Source organism: Citrus clementina, unplaced genomic scaffold, assembly GCF_000493195.1.
Source record: "Citrus clementina cultivar Clemenules unplaced genomic scaffold, Citrus_clementina_v1.0 scaffold_2, whole genome shotgun sequence".
NCBI lineage: Eukaryota > Viridiplantae > Streptophyta > Magnoliopsida > Sapindales > Rutaceae > Citrus > Citrus x clementina.
In genome coordinates this window covers 15,949,281-15,969,906 of record NW_006262688.1, presented here as the reverse complement: position 1 = coordinate 15,969,906, position 20,626 = coordinate 15,949,281, and the positions used below count along the sequence as shown (strand labels likewise).

Sequence of the window (20,626 nt, the reverse complement as noted above, 5' to 3'; positions counted from 1 at the left end):
TTAATCGGTTAACCATTTCAAAGTAAACGGTGAACCGTTTACTTCCAGAATCACAGTTTTAGCCAAAAATTGCAGGAAGTCATTTCCAATTGAAGTTTGACAGATATTCATCTTTTATGAACAAAATAAGAAAGATTATAAGGCTTTTTTTTTATTAAAGTAATAGCTCCAACATTTAATCAAAAACATTTAAAGTTTGTTATCATCAAAATCAATATTATGAACATATACATGTTAACATTCTCCCCCTTTTTGATGATGACAAACTTCATTTAATATTTTGCTCCCCCTTAATATATGCTCCCTCTAAATGTATGGCCAATTTAAAAATATGTCCAATAAACAGATTTTTGCTCAAAGAAGCATTTAAAAACATATATTCATTTCAAAAGTAAATTTTATTTTTATTAATTGATATCTCCTATCTCCCCCTTTTATCAACAAATTATACATGAGCAGTTTAAAATCCGAAAGCTGATCGGGAGGATAAACATCGTACATCGTTGAGCATACGATCATCCTCTGGAGCAATCAAAGTATCCCGATTTTTGGAGGTGGAATTCTTTATCCACTTGCTATTTCTTCTAGAGAATCTGATACTGGTCATGGCCTCCGGACCAATCCTTTTGGTCTCCATATAACCTACATCTCGGAGAGGCACCTCAAAGTGTCGCAGTATCTTAGAGATGATACTGCCATAAGGAAGCAAGCGATGATTAACCACGAGAGTACTTAACATGTGCCGCACAATAATGTAACCAAGGTTAATAGGTCTCCCAGTAATGAGACTATCTAATAACCCAACATCCAACCGTGTGACCTTATCCGAATGACCCTTCCTAGGTGTAATGATATGTTGTAGAATAGTATGAAGGATACGAACTTGGAGCGGTAACAATTGAGATCGAAAAGGTAAAGTACAGATGTCTTCAGGCAAGTCCCGACGGCGACAAATATTTCGGACACCCTCACAATGTTCAAAGCTATCAAAAGACAAGGCTTTCTGAGATGTATAAATCTTATGCCCGTCATCCGAAATTCTTAAAAGGTTGTTTAAAAACTCAACATCAAACTCAATGAGAACACCCCCAACTTGAGTAACTATTCTGTCTAATCGAGTTTCAGAAATTTCCATGTTTGAATAGAAAACGCGGACTAAATTTGGATATACTCGATCATCAAAATCAATGGCAGACTCCCAAGGTCGAAGCATATTTCTAACACTTCTATCACACACGATTAAATCCTTAAAATCTTTTATGTCAACATAGTAAGAATCTAATACCTTTTGGCCTAGAAAGCGATCATCGAAGCGCTTGCACAATGGTGTTATGGGAAGATGAAGTCTTTCGAATTCGGATGTCTCCTGTGGTGGAATGGGAGTTCTTTGAGGCGTAGCTTTCCTACTTCGAGTGGAATGGGTGGAGGTAGCCATGGTGATGACTAGTGACAATAATGAATTTTAAGGAAAATAAATTTGGAAGAAAATGAATCGATTATTGAGTCAAGAGTTAGTAGAGGATGTGAAATTATCCTTCATCTTTTTAACTTATTTAATGCCATTAATAATTATTATTTATAATTTTACTTTATTGATTTAATATTATAAATGGACCTCCGCCGAAAAGTCATCGGACCACCGTCGGACCTCACCGGACCGCCGCCGTACCACCGTCGAACCACCGTCAGACCTCGCCGGAAGATCGCCGGACCACCATCGGACTTCTCTGAAAAATCGCCGGACCACTGCCATACTTCCACCGCCAGCCACCGGACCGCCATTTTATTTTATTTATATATATATATTATTACTAATATAAATAGTTTAATATTTAAGGTAAATGATAAATTTGTCTAAAGAAAAAAATTATAATTTATTTTCTTATCAAATTTGATATCAAACCAAACAACAAAATTTAATTTCACAACTCTTCTCTATTCCTTTCTTCTCCCTTCCTCTCCATTCCACTCTTTTCCTCTCCTCCCTTTTGTTCAAACCAAACATGACCTTAGATGACCAGGAAAGGACCACACTCACATGCCCATTTGGAACATTTGCATTTAGAAGAATGCCTTTTCGACTCTATAATGCTCTTGCAACATTTTAGAAATGCATGCTAAACACTGTTACCAACATGGTTGAAAATTGTTTGGAAGTTTTCATGGATGATTTAACTTTATTTATAAATTCTTTTGATAAATGTCTTGATAATTTGGAATGAGTCTTGGAAAGGTGTAAAGAAAAAGGTCTTTTATATTAGGAAAAATGCCATTTTATGACTATTTTTTAAATTGTCCTAGGCCACATTATGTCTATAAATGAAATTGAAGTTGATAAAGTCAAAGTTGAAGTCATATCAAAATTACCTTCACCAAATAAAGTTAGGAAAGTCCGTTCCTTTTAGAACATACAAGGTTTTATAAGAGGTTTATAAAATACTTTAGTGTCATATCTAGATCACTTTGTAACCTTTTGATAAAAGACACACCATTCGAGTGGACCAGAGAATGCTAGAAAACCTTTGAAAATCTAATTAGTCTTTGAACATACACCCTTATAGTGCAATCCCTTAATTGGTCTTTACCACTTGAACTAATGTTTCATGCTAGCAATTATGCTATTAGAGTTGTTTTAAGACAAAGAAAGAAGGGTAAACCCTCTGTTATCTAGTATGCCAGTAGAACTTTGAATAGTACCCAAATGAATTACATCACTATTGAAAAAGAATTGTGTGTTGTAATATTTACATTAGATAAATTTCGATTATACTTCGTTGGTTAATCTATTATTGTTAATTCTGACCATGCTGCTGTTAGATATTTAATGTCCAAACAGGATGTCAAGCCAAGATTAATATGATCGATTTTTCTACTCCAATAATTCAATCTCATAATCAAGGACAAAAAAGTTGCCAAGAATGTTGTTGCAGATCACTTGTCAAGACTTACAAATGATTCTTCAATTGACACAACAACTATCAATGATTCGTTCCTAATGAGTTTTTATTTTCCTTACACAATATGCTATAGTATGCTAACATTGTTATCTTAAAATAAGTGAAATGGAACTCCCATGAAAAAAAGAAATTCTTAACAAAAATAAAAAGTTTTTGCTAGGGTGATCTATACTTGTTCAAGTATTGTTCTGATCAAATTTTTGGAGATGCATACTAGATAATGAGGTAAGTAATGTCATTCAATTTTGCTATTTTGAAGTGTGTGGTGGCTACTTTTCTTCAAAGAAGATAGCTGCAAAAATATTGCAGTCTAGATTTTATTGGCCTACATTGTTTAAAGATTCACATGTATTTTATAAAACGTGTGAGAATTGTCAAAAGTTAGGGTCCCATCTCAAAGTGAATTATATTGTCCCTTTAATCCATACCATTGTAATTGAAATATTTGATGGTTGGGAATAGATTTTATAGGCCTCTTCCCATCATTATTTGGATTTGTATATATATTTATTGTTATTGACTATCTTTCGAAATGGATTAAAGCGATTCCTTGTTGGCACAATGATCACAAAACTGTAATCCACCTTTTAAAGAAAACTTTTGAGAAAATTTAGAATCTCTCGAGCCATTATCAGTGACAAAGGTAAGTATTTTCGAAACAGGTCATTTGAATCTTGAATGAAGAAATATAGAATTATATATAAAGTTCCTACTTCTTATCATCCTCAAACAAGCAGTCAAGTTGAATTAGCAAATTCGAAGATAAAATAGATTTTGTAAAAGATGATTAACCCAAATAGGAAGAATTGGTCTCTTCAACTTACTGATGCACTTTGGCTTTACTGTACTGTATTTAAGACATCTTTAGAAATGTCACCCTCTCAACTGATTTACGGTAAACCTTGTCATTTACCAGTTCAACTTGAGCATAAATCAATTTGGGCTATTAAAACTTTTAATTCAAATCTTGATGATGCTAGTAATGTGCAAAAATTACAATTGAATGAACTTGAGGAGCTAAGAAATGATGCATATGCGAATTCCACAATTATTAGGCAAGAACCAAAGCTTTTCATGATAAAGAAAGTTATCGATAAACATTTGAGATTGGCCAAAAGTTGTTGCCTTATAATTTTCATCTTCATTTGTTTCTAGGGAAGTTAAAGTGAAAGTAAAATGGTCTATTTGTTGTGAAAGTTGTATATCTACATGGGGCCGTAGAAATTAAGAATTCAAAGAGTGGTAATGAATTCAATGTAAATGGACAAAGATTGAAATCATTCTTGGAAAAGTTAATGTCTCGAAAACCTTTCTTCTCTATGATCCTGATTACTATGGAAATTAAATTTCATCTTATTACTTGTTTTTATTTTTTCTTTTGTTTTGTATTTTTATGTTTTTCAGGTTACTTAATTCTTCCACTTGGTTAAATGTCGGATGACAGTACTATAACTGATTTCTTCATTTCTCCTATAATAACTGAAATCCTAAAATCAAGCATGAAAGATATCAAATATAAATTGCATAAGTATTTTCCTTCTCTCCCTAAAAATGCTCTCAAAAAAATTTACAAAGCACATGTTGAACGATTGCATCTATTAATGATCCATGGGATTCAAACTGACATTCATTAGTTAATTAAAGCACAATTTTGATTAGCTAGTGTGTTTTCTAATCACTTTGTTTCTTACATGCCTAGTTTTAAGAAAAACACATTTGCTAAAAAAGAAGAGATAAACGACTTGACTCTAAATGTCATAAATGTGTAAGACTTTCTTGCAAAGCATATTGTAAAACTTTAGGAATGGTTTTTGACAATCAAGAAGATAAAATTAAATACACTAAGGATGACCTGAGTGAAAAATCGTTAGATGATATCTTGCGATCTTAAGAGACGCATCCAAGTAGATACTTGCAATGCAAGATTCACAATTTATGGACACTGTTCCTAAATGAAAGTACAAAATTTAGTCTTGAGAACCTGACGTAAAAGATGTTATTTGCCAATTTATAAGAAATTAGATGGGAAGCTATCCCCAACCCATGAAGGGCGTTCAAGCCAATACTAGACATAAAACTTAAGAAAGATGTGAGCTACAATCAGAATTATTAGTACATATCCTTTTCATTTTTCTATTATTATTTTGCTCTAACTTTGTAAACTTGTTGATCTGGCATTTCCTGTAGCATTTGAATAATTATTATTTATACTTTTTATTACACTTTGTTTGACAAATTGCCAGTCTCTGCATTTATTATCTTTGATGCATTGCCTTTCTTGGATTTATAAATACTTATGTATATGTATATGTATATGTATATCTTTCTTTGCACAATCAAATCCTTAAAAGAAAGAGAAGCAAAATCGCAACAGTTTTAATTAAAATGATTAAACATATTTGTGTATTTTGTGGATCAACTTCTGGACATACTCCAAACGTTGTTGAAGCTGTCAAAGACCTTGGAAGGGTATTATCTAAGCAAAAAATACATTTGATATATAGAACTAGTGATCTTGGATTAATGGAGGTTATCTCGCAAGCTGCAAATGCTAGAGTAAGTCAAGTTTTAGGTATAATTCCAAAAGCTTTTGCTAAAGCGAATGCCAAAAGCTTTTGCTAAAGCGAACATCATGGGCACAATTTAACATCCACTAAAAACATATTGGACTATTAAATGTAAATCATTACTATGGTCTTTTAATGATGTTCCTTGATGATACTATCAAGCACGGTTTCCTTTTTTCTTCATCACATAGAATCTTTGTCCATGTCAAAATCGCTTCTGAATTTATTGATCGACTGCAAGAATATCAACCATAAACGAACCTCCTCACTTACAAACTAGATTGGTCAAATGCTGATAGTGGCAAGAAATGCAAAATGGTGGATTTGAACCACCATCTGTAACTATTTTTTATTTTTTTATATGCTAGTTGTATTTGTTTGCAAGTGTTTATTTTCCTTGCATGTTTATCAGGTGCAGTCTTCTAAATTTTACCTCCTTTTGCTTTAGACATTAAGGACAATGTCTCAATCTAGTTGGGGGAAAGGAATCATTAATATACCATGTTTTTGTCTTTTTTACAAAAAATAAAAAGTTTCTGGCTTTTGTTTCCTTCTTAAAAGAAATTTAAAAAAAAAATTGTATTTGTCTTACCTCTTTTTAACAAAGAAACTAATTGGTTTCGTTTAAAAATGGCATAATAAGGAGTTCATTCGCTTTACTCTTGAGATGCATTATTTTTAATAAAAGTTATTTGTGTCATTTTCTCTTCAAATTAATTTAATTTGTGAGCTCTTCTTTCTAATAGCTTTTACTCATCCATTTTGTTTCATTTGATTATCTTACGGATGTTACTAAACGATTCTAGCACACACACACACCATGACAAATACTTGTGGATTGTAAGTTGAAATAGCTAATATTTAGTTCTCTTAGTTTGTTGGAGGTGACGTCTAAGACAATGAAAAATGTGTGTTTTATCCTTTAAAAAAATAAATAAATAAATAAAAGAAAAAATAAAATATTCTCAATTTTGCCAAATCTTAAACTTGAGTGAATAAGATCATAGGAGTGTTTCAACACCCAGTGCCCTAAGGCCAGCTAGTTTTGGAGTCATTGGCCTAAAGCTCGCTACACTGGTTAAAGATATATTGCTTGCTTAACTATAAATTAATTAAAAGCCCGAGTAACTAAATTCGCAGATGTGTTTCAACATCTAGTTTCCTAAGGCCAACTGGTTTGGGAGTCACTGGCCTAAAGCTCACTACATAGGTTGATGATATATTATTTGAATATTTGTAAATAATTTGTTGTTTAATGATTGAATATTAATAAACTTTTAAAGCAAAAATATTATGCTTTTTTTTATGAAACCCCACATGTTTTGTGTTTATTTACAATTACGCACAAAGGAATGATTATTGATATCCAGTCAATGAGTTATTTCTTTCATCTCCAAAAAAAAAAAAAGTAAGGAAGCTCACTTATTTAATTATTTGAAGGGTAGAAGAACAATTATCAGCTTATGCATTAATTTTAATTAATGTAGTTACCGATGTTATTGCTAGGACTAACAATAAGTTAGTTAGGGGGTGTGATAAACACTAGAAAGTGTACATTTGATAAAGGTTAAAATTATCATGTTTCACTTACAGTGTTAATAACACCAAACAATTTCATCACATTAATAAATCCCTAACCTATTTTATGAATTTTTAATTTTTAATTACGATTTTCTGTATTTAGTAGGTAATTCCTTAAAATCATGATGCTTGGACTGGAAAAATAGACGTGAAATTGGAATTTTAAAAATTAAGACGGCTGTTCAAGATTTTCTAGCCTTTTGATTTGGCATTATTGTTGAATGGTTGAGATTGTGCCACGTGTCTAAGTTCATGTTAGCACACAAAATTGTGTAGGTAAAGTACCTTGACAAATGAGCTCAACCACATTAACAAATGAGCACAAGAAGGGTCCTGCTTTGACTTCAATCATAGCCATTGATTATATTGAATCTAATGATTGATAATGGTTGCAAAATTTAGACCCTTGAATTATACTACTAAATCCCATCTATAGGTTGTGATTGTAAGCTTACCAAAATATCATGTAAACACCCACATTTGATCAGTCAAAATTTGCCTATAAAAAGGAAAGAGCTCTCACAATTGAGGATGTGCTAGTTTTGGGGAGAGAAAGAAGAAAAGGAGAGAGAATTTGTGGTGAATTTTAGGGGTGAGCATTTTGGGTGTAAATCTAGAGTGAATTTTGGGGAAACCTTTTTTTTTTGTTTTCTTTTCGATTTCCTTGTATTGTATTTCACAAAGTTTATTAAATAAAATAAGTGTTTTTCTTTTAAACATGAGTGGCTAAATTTTCTAAGTTAAGGTGAAAAGTGAAGCTAAGGGATTCAAATCATGAAATTAATTATTCTCTCAAGTGAGTTTTAAGTTTATTTCATCTGTTATATGTGTATAATTTGTATTTTTTTTCTTTTATTGGTTATTTTTGTATCATGTTCATTTGCAAATCTAGATCACCTTAGATCTTTATGGAATTCTGACATAATGTCGAAACTCTAATATAGTTGTAACACATTATATACTTGATCTCATATTTATCCATACAAATGGTCAGTTAAGAGTTAAATAGCATAATAATTAATTGGCTAAAGAAATGCAAAATATAAATATAATAGAGTATTATGACCATAATTTGAAAATCAAGAGTAGATCCCGTAACCTCAGAATTTTTCTAGATTGGTCTCTATTAACTTTTTTTTTATGTAATTGACTTTTATTTAATAATTAACTACTATATTTATAGATTCCCTTAGGTTCAACACTCTAATACTTGGGAGTAATTAACATTTTTAAGTTGTGTCAATAAGACAGATAATACTAAATATTGTCCTAGTACTAGACTAAGGCAATGTAATTAGCTTACACTCCAATCAAAGCGTGATTAGATCTCATTCTTATCCAAAAGACTCAAATGAGATTTTTTAATAACGCGTTAAGCGAGATTAGATGTTGTCAAACGACTTCACAAGAGAAATTTTTTATAGTTAACCCCAGAGAGAATTATAAAAGAAGGGTTTTATTAATTGAAAAAAGGTTGAAGTTACAATGATAAGACCTCTCTATTTATAATAAAGTAAACCCACTTCTTTAAGTTAATTTAGAAGGAAAATTAAATCACAATTATAATATAAATGAAAACCTAAAACGTAAACCACAATGGACTCTAATTAAAAAAGAAACTATTAAACATTTTAAAATAATAAAATTCTAGAATCCTAAAATAACATTTGACATCAATCTCCCCCTCCTAAAACACAACTCACCCTCGAGTTTATCATAAGGATGGAACTTGAAATGGAGGATGAATGCATCTTAGAGCTTGCACTTGCAGCCTTGCTCATCAATCATTCTTGAAACTCGAAATTCTCCATGCTTCTTCTTCTTCTTGATCTTGCACTCTGCGAAAAAGTGAAATCTTGTTGGGACAAATAGCTCTCAAGCATCTAAAGTCTTTTGCTAAATCTCGTTCAATATTATTGCCAATTAACTTTATCTTCATAGCCAAATCTTCTTTTAGAAGAACATTCTTATCTTCAATGTTGATAAGCATAATCATGTCAATAATTGCTGGGGTCTCTTCAACTTGATCTTGCCACACAAACTCGATCATATTGCTAAGCCCAATGTTTAAATCAAAAGTTGGTTGTAGTACTTCTTTAAAAATCTCATAAAGATCAATAATCTCATCATCTTCCATTTTCATTGGTGTAAAAAGAGATGGTTTGACATTATCACAATGAAGAAAATTTTCTTCCATCAATCCTCTCATATCAAACCATTCTTTAATTTCTTCTTGCCTTTGTTGAATCCTTGATTCTTGTAGTTGTTCCCACCCATCCAAATCATCACCTGCCAACTTAAATGATGCATGAGAAACAGCAACTTTCAATAAGTTAGTTTGAAGAAAATCATCCATCATGTATATTCAGTCAAAAATATCATCAAGATTACCATCAAAATATGGGATATCTTCAAATTCAAAAAGATAATACGAACCCTAATATTCCATCTATATCATTTTTTTCTCAAAATAAAAATGCAGCTACTGGCAAAACTATAAATGAGGCTCAACTTTCAGGTTGGCGTGGCCCACGGATGGTGGTCGTGATTCTGATTGCTGATGATCAAAACTGGCAGATGGTGATGAGGAATGCAAGGGAAATTATACAGAATCGACGTGGTTTGGTCGGAAAATTGACTTCAAGTTGCAACCATGGTGCTTGGTTGCATTTTCATGGCCGCGAGTACAGTGAATAATTGGATGTGGTGGTGGCTGGGATTAGACGGACGATTAGAGGGACTTTGATGATGGTGTCGATCGTCGATAAAAATGGCTAGTTTCGCGACGACAGTTGGTAGAGAGCTCACAGGTTTTGGGTTGTCTGCTCAGTGGTTGCACGGCTGATCAAGGGCAGAGCGTAGTCAGATTTTGGTTGGCAACTGACGGTGATTTTGGAGGTAGGTTGGACGGCGATGGTGGTGGCCATAAATGGTGGCAGTAGTGATTAAGATCCCGTTTAGGATCAAGGTGCTATAACTTTTAAGCTACTGCTGCTGTGGAAAAAAAAACTGTAACTATCAAATAAAAGTTAATAATATGTAGTAAATATAATTTTTAAATAATAATTTTGATAAAAATTATTATAGATATAATAGATTTTTAATTATACAAGTAAAAAATCATATCAACATAGCTTATAAGTTACAGTAGTTAGTGTTTACCAAACACTTTAGTGCTGTAACTTTTAAGTTACAACTGCCCAACCTCAATCCCAAATGCACCCTAAATGGTGGCAACTAGGATTTTGTAATTTTGGGATTTTGGTTTTTTTTTTTTTTCAATGGTGGATTTGGTGGTGATGAATATGGGTAGTTAGGAAAGTTGTGTAATTAGCTCTAAATTGCTCTGATACCAACTAACAAAGCAGGCATGCTGGAAGTGGAATTGATAGGATAGTTAGTATTATTATTCTAGTATCAAATCAAGTCAACACAATTCGCTTACCCTCTAATCGAAGCGTGATTATATCTCGTTCTAATTCAAACGACTCAATGAGATTTTTTAATAATGTGTTGGCGAGATTAGATGATGCTATAATCCAAACGACTATATAAGAGAAATTCTTTATAGACAATCCTAGAGGGAATTATAAAAGAGTGGTTTTATTAATTGATCAAAAGTTGAAATTAGAATAATAAGATCTCTCTATTTATAATAGAGTAAATGCCTGTTTGGTATGGCTTATCTAATAGCCATAAGTGCTTATTTAATCCCATAAGCTCTTCTCATAATTTTTATTGTTGTTTGGTTTTTTTTTTAGTGGAGCTTTTAGAGCTTAAATAAGTTATTTTGCTTCTACTAGCAAAAACCTAAATTTTGGGCTTTTGGGAGTAGAGGTTGAAAAGTGTTTTTTTAAATGTTAAAATATCTAAAAATATCCTCTACTTATTTGACAATCTTATTTTATATTTTTCATAACATAACTTAAAAAACCTTGTCTATTAAAGTAATTTTATAGATTTTTAATAAAAGCTCTTATTGACAACCAAACAACTAATTTTTTTTAGGTAAAAGCTCTATTTGTAAAAACTCTACTTAAATAAGCTCTACTTGAAAAGTTGGACGGAGCTTAAAACTACTTCCCTAAATTAACTTAGAAGGAAAATTAAATCACGGTTATAATAGAAATAAAAGACTAAAATATAAATCACAGTGCACTCTAATAAAATAAAAAATATTAAAGACTTAAAATAATAATATTATAAAATCCTAAATTAATGTCGTACATTACACTTATCATTCTTTAGCTTCAAGTATAATCGTTGGAAGCTTGATAAATTTCATGGAAATTCAAGAAACACTTGATCAGTTTGTTCACAAAAATCTTAAGGCAAGATTATGCTTTCAAATTGGTTTCTACAACTTGGCTTCATGTGTGGAAATTGCAAGGAAATAAGCTTGACCTTTGTTTTTAATTTTACCGAAAATCATCATCTCCTCCTGCCTTTGACCCAGAGCTGCAACAGCAAAATTCAAATCCCTAACATAAAGAAATGCAAAGACTATACTGAGCAATGTTAATAACAGACTGAAAGTATAGAGATCCAAATCTACAGATCAATTGCTTTCCTTTGGTGATGCTTCATTTGCTTCGTTTCTGATTGGGCCAAAATTTATATCAGATTTATAATCCAAAACTTGCATTTGTTAGTCAATTTTATTTAGCAATCAGTTACAATCAATACAATTTTTTGTAATATAGAATAAAAGCATGTAAAGGTGATTTCAAAATAAATTAGTATATAATCAAAGACAATAGTTTTTGATGTAAATTTTATCAACAGTGGCCCTTGGCGCAGTGGTAAATAGTTGAAGTTACAATCAATAGTAGGATTGGCAAAATATGGACTTAGGTCGAGCTTCTTCCTAAAGCACAAAATATCAAGAGAACTTAAAGGGGTTGGTTGAGAACTATTTATAACAATGGCAGGCAACAGATCTGGCAATCTACTTCAAAATAAAGGAGTTTCTGTTTTCTGTTCTAGAATACAAAATTTCAAGGACGCATTCTCACATTTCTGATTTTTCCAGATCTTTTACATGCCACAGCCTAGAGCTACTTTGGCAACTACTTCCTCTGCATCTTAAATCTGGACACTGGCTTTGATGATTGAGAACCAGAAGGCTGCAGCAGTCAAAAATACAGTTAGGATTTAAAGTTGATGAACAACATTTTTGTCAACGTGTGGATCAAAAATACCTTTGATGTGTTCCTGATTTGTTCCTGCTGATCTGTTTGCAGATTATAATTGTGCTCTATGATCGATTCTGTAAAAGCCTGCCAAAAAAGGAAAGTTAGCATGTCACGATGGTTAACACTCATGTAATTACACTATTTTCTTCACCTCATACACCCACAACACCAAAATCATTGGTATTGAAGTTTTTCTATTTATCGAATTTGACAATTACAAAGGTCAAACTAGGTATCCGGTTTTGATTGTGCCTCGTACTCATAAATTGTATGACCCCGATTCTTGGAAAATTGAGACAAAGTAGACAAACACAGCCTTGAGTTAGGTAGTTCTTCGGGAGTTTTACAGCATCAGCTGTTATTTAGCACCTTGGTTTTGTGCACAGGAATACTTGTATAACACACACTATAGAATGAAGTCTGAAAATGATGTGCTTTACATGTTTCACTAATTAATGCTAGGTCATTTTTGTTTCGTACAGAAACAATTCCAGAGATGCAAATGTGTTTTAACTGTTGCATAGAGTATTATGTACAAATTATGTCCTAATGTTGATGTGGGCTATGAAACTGACACAGCGATACAACGAGTATGAACACAGTCTTGAGTTATGTAAAAAACATTAATATTGTATATAGATGAATGGCCATCTTGATATAGAAACTGCATTCATACTCTTTGTACTTATACTATTCATATGTAAAAAAAATTAATATTGTATATAGATGAATGGCCGTCTCGATATAGAAACTGCATTCATACTCTTTGCAACACTGTGATTCATGGAATCTTGATGTTCTCCAAAAGGAGTTCCCATTGTAATCTTATTTATTTTGAATCAGTGGATTAATTGGTGATGATTATAATGCTTAGTGCAATTGGATGGCAGCTCAAATGCCATGCATTTTGATAAAACAGTCAATTAGACACCATCAGTCATACCAGAGGAAAAAGAATCAAATGAAAGGGAAGAAGCTTTGTTCCATAGTTATTGTCAATTGATCTCACTGAATTGACAATAAACAATGTGGAAAATACCTTGTAACGATCAAATTCTGGCTTTGAAGCCTGGGCAGATATCTGTTTAAGGAAAAAGATTTGTTAGGGCTTTGGCAAGGCAAGCTCTTCACCATACAAACAAATTGTGCACATCTCGTAGCAAACATGATATATCTTCTTGTTAACACGGAAATCTATAAGAAAGTATTACATCTATGATGATACTAAATATATCTTTTTCCTATGATACTAAATATATCTTTTTCCTTCCCTTCCAAAAAATAGATGAGCAGCATGAGGTTGTTCCATTACTCTTTTTGTAATAAGAACAGAATTTGGATTAATAGTATGGGATTTACAAAAAGCAAAGGAATTTCTACTTGGCGTCAGAGCTTGATCTGGATGAAGTCACCAAAATTTGTTCCGATTACAAAAGGTTATCAATTAGGTCCATAACTGTCAAAAGGAGGCTGTGTTGTGATCTGAAAACGAATGTTTGGTATACCAAAAATTGGAATTAATGACTGAGGATCAGTTCATACATTTTGAATTCTTCACTTAGAATCAGCAAAACATATTTCATATAACTGTTTAGGTAGCTTCTTTTTTAATTAAAGTATGATACAATGAAGTTGATACATTGAATTAGATAATGAGGGAACCGAGCACAGTTTGCAGGTTCTCAGTAAAACACCTGGCCTAATTGACCAATGAATTCTACTTCAGAGATATTATAAAACAGTCAAGAACTGGGGAACTGAGACAGCATATTATAAGGGCATAACCACTTTATCCAAGTAGGGCCAACTATCAAGACACTACATTTCTGCCATAAGAATAGTTTGTGCAACTAAAGATACAGTGGAAGAAGCTATAGAATGTACTACATTTATACCGCTTGGCAAGCAGTTAATATGCCAATTCCACAAAAGCATAAAGGAGAAATAATGCTTGTTAAGCTCAAATAGAATTACCTCCTGTATTGATAAAGGTGCTGTTGCAACATTATCTTCTTTAGGAAGCACTAAGGCCTTCTCAGCAGAATTAGCTTCCACATTAACATTGGTTGCCAAACTTTTGGTTCGAGGCTTTGCATCTAAATACGATAGAAAACTTTATTCTTAAAAAGCATCAAAACATGAAACATGCTCACCATTCATAGAATTGCACATACATCAGATGACTGTCTAAAGAGTATTATTGAGATTACTGATTTATGAAATCCACAAATCATGAGACAATGAGAAGTGCCACTAAAACATGCATTTCTTGTTTTTGTGTATTATAAGAATCTGAAAATTACTACTTCCAGGTTCCCTAAATTCTATCAAAGAGAATGATTAATGCACAAAACCTACAAATAAGTAGTAAATTCTAGATTAACCTTTGCAATAAGTTAAGAATAAGACAAATCAGCCACAAAAGCCTCCATGCCAAACAGAAGCCACTATAGAAAATTGTTATATTTAAAAATAAAGAAATTAAATTTCTTCAAACAAAATTTTTGTCTTCTTTTTGGGCAACTAGAAAGCAATGAAGGAGTTCTAACAAACTGTGGCACATAAATCAAAAAATTTATGCAGCCCATAACTTGTAAACCACACATAAGAAGAAATCGTAAAATCGCGTAGCTATTTCTTAATTAAAAAAGCCTTGTAAGGCATTGACGCAAATCAATTTCTCACAAAAAAAGAATTGATCATATAGTCATTTCAAACTAGCAAGAATTATAAAATTGTAATTAGAAATTTACAGAAACTGCACCTTGTCCAAACATTTTCCTGCTTATTGAGTTCCCTCCCCCCCCCCCCTCTCTCTCTTCTCCCCTCTTCTTTTATCCTCATTTTAGTAAGTAAAATTGAGCTCAAGTCAAACAGAAAAAACATGGGGAACTGCCAATGACTAACCTTCGAGTGCAGCCTGCACTGTCAATCCCGTACACTGCACTTCAAAAGTTTTTAGACAATGAATATGACTTGATTGGATAAAAAATGATTCATCAATTCAATAATGACTGTCAAGAGTGTCAGTAGCTGACACCCATTAATGAGCAATAATAACAACTAAGCAAGAATTTGAGATGCTGTCAACTTATGGACTGATTAGCCAAAACCTCAAAGGTTATTTTTTTTTATCCACTGTGGCAGTTTACTCCATGGGTAATTTTTAAGGACCTTCCTAACGTTTGGTGTATTGACAGTCTGATAAAAAACATTTATGTAATTACAAGGACCTCCCCTGATGTTAGTATACAGTAGACTGCTAGTGGACTGACGAAAAGTCAAAAATGCTCTTGGCTCCAAAAATGTTATGACAGCTACAACATGTGTAATGATAATAACTACAATTTGGCGCTAAACGGTCACCAAGGAAGTCTAAAACAACCAAGGAAAACAAATCATTGATGTAACATAATATTATTAAAAAAAATAAAATATAAATTAAGAAAATCAACAAAGCTGCTAATTTATTGAATATTTACAGCAGCCATGGCTATAAATCCAGCCATCATCAAGCTAGAAAATAACCATTACAGCCACTACTTCTTCAACTTTTTTCTCACAATTTTTTCCTTCATCATTCAACACATCTCAAAAGCTCAATAGTTAGTAAACTTCCATTTCAGCTACTGCTTCTTCAACTTTCTTCTCACAATTTCTTCCTTTCATCGTTCAACACATTTCAAAAGCCCAATAATTAGTAAACAAGACAATAAAGAAACCATAATTCACTCTTCAATGCATTCAAAATACACAACCAACACAACAGAATTAAATACACACACCCCTGCTAATGAAATACAAGGACAAACAAAAAATTGAACTGATATGACTAAGATACTCCCTTCCCATAGCTGTTAGAATATTATCAAATATTGTTTTTACTTTTTCAGTATAATAGAAAGATAATGTGCGATTTATGAATCCTGATGCTTGCTTTACTTTCTGGCAATGGCAGCTTCAAATTCAATGGCATTCATTCATTATGAATGTAGTTGTAAAGCCAGGAATTTATAATATTCAGACTGTGGAATTAGAATAATATTCCTTAGCCATTTAAACTGAATCCAAAGAAGAGAAGAAAAAAAGTCTTCCTTTGATATTTCAAATTTCAAGCCACGAGCCATATGAGAAAGGCAGGCCAGACGTAAGAACTAATGCTACTGCCATGGCAAAAGTCTGGACCAATTGGGTAATGGTACCTGCCATGCCAATTTCATGACAAACAAAAATCAAGTTATCATCCCCAGACCAAAACAACAGCAATCCCACCTTTTGAGTCTAAAATAATAAGTAAATAAATCAAAGATTTCAATTCATTTAAGTTTGAAATCAACTAAAACAGCCAAAAAAAAAAAAACAATTTCTTTTTCATTCAACATAACTCATCTAGCAGCTTCTTCAACAGATTGAGACACATTTTTTCATTCTTAATCATCACAACAAATTTGAAAAAAAAAAAAAGCAATGAATCTAACATCCAAGGTTTTTTGCGAAACTAACCTTTTTTGGGCTCCAATTCCAGTTGTCTCAGTTGCTAGCTGCAGGTGAAATTTGCTCAATGGCACCCTTTTGCTACCACTGCAGCTTGTCATGCTCATGCTCAGCTTAAAATTACTTGAAGGCAGAAGAGATTCTATAGTTACAAAAGCTTCTTCAGAGCTTTTCAGGCTTCAAAATGGCTGTGCATTTCATTTAATGAGAGAGAAAATGGATTTTTCTTTCATCTCAGATAAACTAAAAATAATATGCAGTGTGGATAATAAATTGATTATCCGTACCCAAATCTGAGTCATCGATGCAACTTTGTGTTCTCTTTTGAATTTCCTTTGATTTTTATATATGAAATCACTAATTTACCCTCATATACTAACAATATTCGAAAAGATGTACTAATGTCAGGGGAGGTCCCTGTAATTATGTGAATACATTCTATCAGACTGTCAAAACACCAAACCTTAAGGGAGTCCCTAAAAATTACCCTTTATTCAACTCCTTGTCCTATTTCAAATTCAGTGAAGTTATAAAGGAAATTATAATTATTAGTTCCACATGCTCTAACAAAAGGCAATAATCATGAACAATACCTCTGAATGTCTGAGATTATGATCAAGGGAAATCTGATTTGAAAACTGGTCAGAAACAGTATTAGCTTGTTCATCTTCATTGTTCTCATTGTCACTTCCAGCCGCATTATTTTGCTTATTTTCATCACTCCTATTTTCAGTTTCAGCAGCAAGTTCTGCCTCCTCAAGTTCATTATCTTCGTCTCCATATTTTGCATTGTCACTTTTAGCCACATTATTTTGCTTACTTTCAGCACTTCCATTTTCAATTTCCCAAGCAAGTTCTTCTTTCTCAAGTTCATCCAACCTGGACATAATACGGGCATATAATTCATCTTCATCTTTCAGGTTGTCAGCTTCAGAAAGCCGAGAAGAATCTTGTTTCAACAGACCTACAAAACAACATTGATATATCATTTTGAGTTCAAGTACAGAAAATATTCTAATTCACAGCTAATATCATTATGAATTACAAGCATGACATCTACAGAACAAAATTTAGAAAAGAAGAAATCCTAGAGCCTGCCCTTGGTGATGATTGGCTAATTTTAGATCTTGGGCTTTTGAAATGCCATTGTGGAGCTAGAAGGATAGAAAAGGGCATTCTTATTTCCAAGGATATTCTCAACCTTTTACAATTTTCCAAACAAGAAAAGGACCAGAAGGACACAAGAACCTACCTGATTCAGATGTCCTTTCAGACAAATTTTCCTCCCCATATTCTTCCCTTATCTCTACAAGACCCTCCTGTTAAACATATCAGTTCACAATTATCATTGTAGGGAGAAACACAAGTGATGAATCTTGTACAGCAGCATTCAATAGCTAATATTACATTTAATAACAGTGGCTACCATAGAAACTTCTAGGCAGACCTGAAAACAAAACGGTGAAACTTACTGCTGCTTCAGAAGCTGTAGTATCAAAAAATGAAGCCTCGGCTTGAAGATCCTTCATCATGGCTTTGAGAGAATCAACCTGGGAATCCAAGACCTTCCCCCTCCTCTTCAAAATCTCAACAGTTTGCTTGGATGTTCTCTCTGCATAATACCCTTCTCCCAAAAGAACCTAAAAACAATAGTCACTAAAAATGAAATCAGATGCTCAATAAACTACAAAACCTTGTACTGAAATTTTACCAGACAAGGCATTTTATTTCTTCTAATATTTTTCTTTATCTAACTATGGCTGGGAAATGGCAGTGGTTCTACGAAATTAACTTTCTAAATATTTTAAAATAATCTTTTTGTGCTTAAAGCACTTCCCGAGTGCCTGATCATCCTAAAAGAGGCTATAATTCACTATACAATGGACAAAAAGCACTTTCAAAGTTTACATAATGACTCCCAAACACTCCTTAGATTAACTAGAATATAAAAAAAATTAAACTTATAAGAATTACCATAAACTCATTGGTATGTATCAAACGCCCAGGAAAAAATGCTGCTTTTCCAAAAGGAACCTGTCAATTAAAAATTAAAAAAAAAAAGTTATTACTTTCTATTTTGAAAAGGTGGAGCAGAAAAAGTGCAAGTTAGTAGTGATTGGTGGGAAAGTGACTTGCCATGATATCATGGTGAAGTTCTTCGGGAAGTTTCTGGACGAGGTTAATGAGGTTTGTGTTATCACTGATGAATTCCTTAACTCGCTCAAGCTCCTGCTGCTTCTCCGACAGCGCGTCCTGCACGCGCTTAGCTGCTTTCTGCACGTCGTCGACTGGAAACATGGACGAGATCGAAGTCACTGTTCCTTTCGCTGTTGGCTCTTCCATTACTGATTGATTGATTTGATTGATTCTCTGAAGTGGGTTTTGATCTGTTAAGTTTACCGAACAGGCCCTAAAACTCCCAAGAAAATTGGCAAAATGCAACAAATTTTGCATCAACTACCAATCGTGCATCCTTTTAAACTAACAAACAAAATTTCATTAGCAACATCGCAACAATACCAATACACCATCACCATGACAGAAATCAAATCAAATAAATACTATGAACATTGAATAGAAGAAAAAAATTAAAACATGTGCTATAAAATTTATTAAATTAAATAACTAAAGTATTAATCACAACTTAATTAATTTGAATAATTTAATTCAGGCCAAAAATTAATGAAAAATAAAAAACAAGTCTCAACTCACTGTCTCCGACAGCCATTGAGATCGCAACAGTTGAAAGAGGCTGCGATGGCAAATAGTTCAGACCAGAGGGTGATATGGTGACGAAGATGGAGTGTGAGAGCGAGCGCGAGAGAAAGGGGGGTTGGTGATGTCGGCTTAATGCTGCATGCGTGTGAGAGTGAGTTGAGAGAGAAAGGAGCTGTTAGTGGCTTGGTGCTGCCGTGCTCGGCTGCCACTGTGCAGGCTCTATGCCAGCAGCGTGCATGTCACTAAGAGAGAAGGGTTGTTGAGGAGTGAGGCCTGAGAGAGGGGCTACTTGTGTGCGTGCTTAGGGAGTTGGGCTGCTTTTGGCACACATGATTAGATTGCACTAATTATAAAGATGGGATTGAATTAGATTTAATTGAATTAAACTGAATTATATATTATTGTCTTATGTTTGGTACAATATTAGATTAGACCATACTAAATTATATTTGAATGAAATTAAATAGCATTTAGGTTGACATTTTAATATAAATATAGACTATTCATGAATATTTAATAATAAAATAATTACTAAAATTAATTTAATAACAATTAATTAAAAATTAAATAAATAAAAAATTAGTTATTAGGTAATTATAGTAATAATAAACAAATATAAATTTGATTAGGTTAAATTAAATTAAATAAAAAAATTTAACTTAATTTTTTATTACATATTTCAATAAATTTTATTTTATCAAAAAGTTACAAATAATATAAAAGCAATCAATTATTGGTATTGTTAATCTTCATTACTAATTTTAATATAGTGATTATTGAATTAAATATTATATTAGACATTCAAGTAATAGTTAACTAAATAGACAATTGTTTTAAAAGCTAATCTCTAGTAAACTTGTGTTTAAATTGGGATTGATAACCCCATGATCTTAGGACTAAATTCAAATTTAGTCCCATAATCCAATCCAAAGTGAAGTTTGCCAAACATAAGATAATCACAAATCACAAAATTAATCTAATTCTACATTTAATCCTATCTTCCAAACATAACCTTAGGAATACAGTAATTATGACTTTTTTAAAGTTGAATGAACCGATCAGTTTGTATATTTAGATGCCCAACTGAACACAAACCGTTCAGTGCATGTAAAAC

At 32.6% G+C, this 20,626-nt stretch overlaps 1 protein-coding gene across 9 annotated transcripts; it reads right to left on the bottom strand.

Annotated features, from left to right (window-relative positions):
• Positions 1–11,826: 11,826 nt before the first annotated feature.
• On the bottom strand, positions 11,827–19,839 carry LOC18053477 (RNA polymerase II subunit 5-mediating protein homolog). 9 transcript variants are annotated; one of them, XM_006447217.2, is made up of 11 exons: positions 19,507–19,839; positions 18,931–19,275; positions 18,769–18,828; positions 18,267–18,434; positions 18,047–18,113; positions 17,388–17,758; positions 15,208–15,241; positions 14,275–14,396; positions 13,340–13,381; positions 12,307–12,384; positions 11,827–12,231 (listed from the first exon to the last, which is right to left on the bottom strand). In XM_006447217.2, exons 2-11 carry the CDS (start codon positions 19,246–19,248, stop codon positions 12,175–12,177), a joined length of 1,317 nt encoding a protein of 438 aa, XP_006447280.1. In that variant the 5' UTR covers positions 19,249–19,275; positions 19,507–19,839; the 3' UTR covers positions 11,827–12,174. The 9 variants fall into 9 exon arrangements, 2 of the variants coding, with proteins under 2 accessions (XP_006447280.1, XP_024046921.1); XM_024191153.1 differs by having other exon boundaries at positions 18,931–19,204; XR_002907146.1 differs by lacking the exons at positions 11,827–12,231; positions 12,307–12,384; positions 13,340–13,381 and adding an exon at positions 16,804–16,936 and having other exon boundaries at positions 14,332–14,396; positions 15,208–16,502.
• Between the last annotated feature and the right edge of the window lie 787 nt (positions 19,840–20,626).

Coding starts and splice junctions, on each gene's coding strand:
- LOC18053477 (XM_006447217.2), bottom strand. CDS start 19,248: ATGCAAAATTTGTTGCATTTTGCCAATTTTCTTGGGAGTTTTAGGGCC. Junction 17,759..18,046: donor TGAAAGGACATCTGAATCAG/GTAGGTTCTTGT, acceptor GTTGTTTTGTAG/GTCTGTTGAAACAAGATTCT. Junction 14,397..15,207: donor AGTGCAGGCTGCACTCGAAG/GTTAGTCATTGG, acceptor TATCGTATTTAG/ATGCAAAGCCTCGAACCAAA.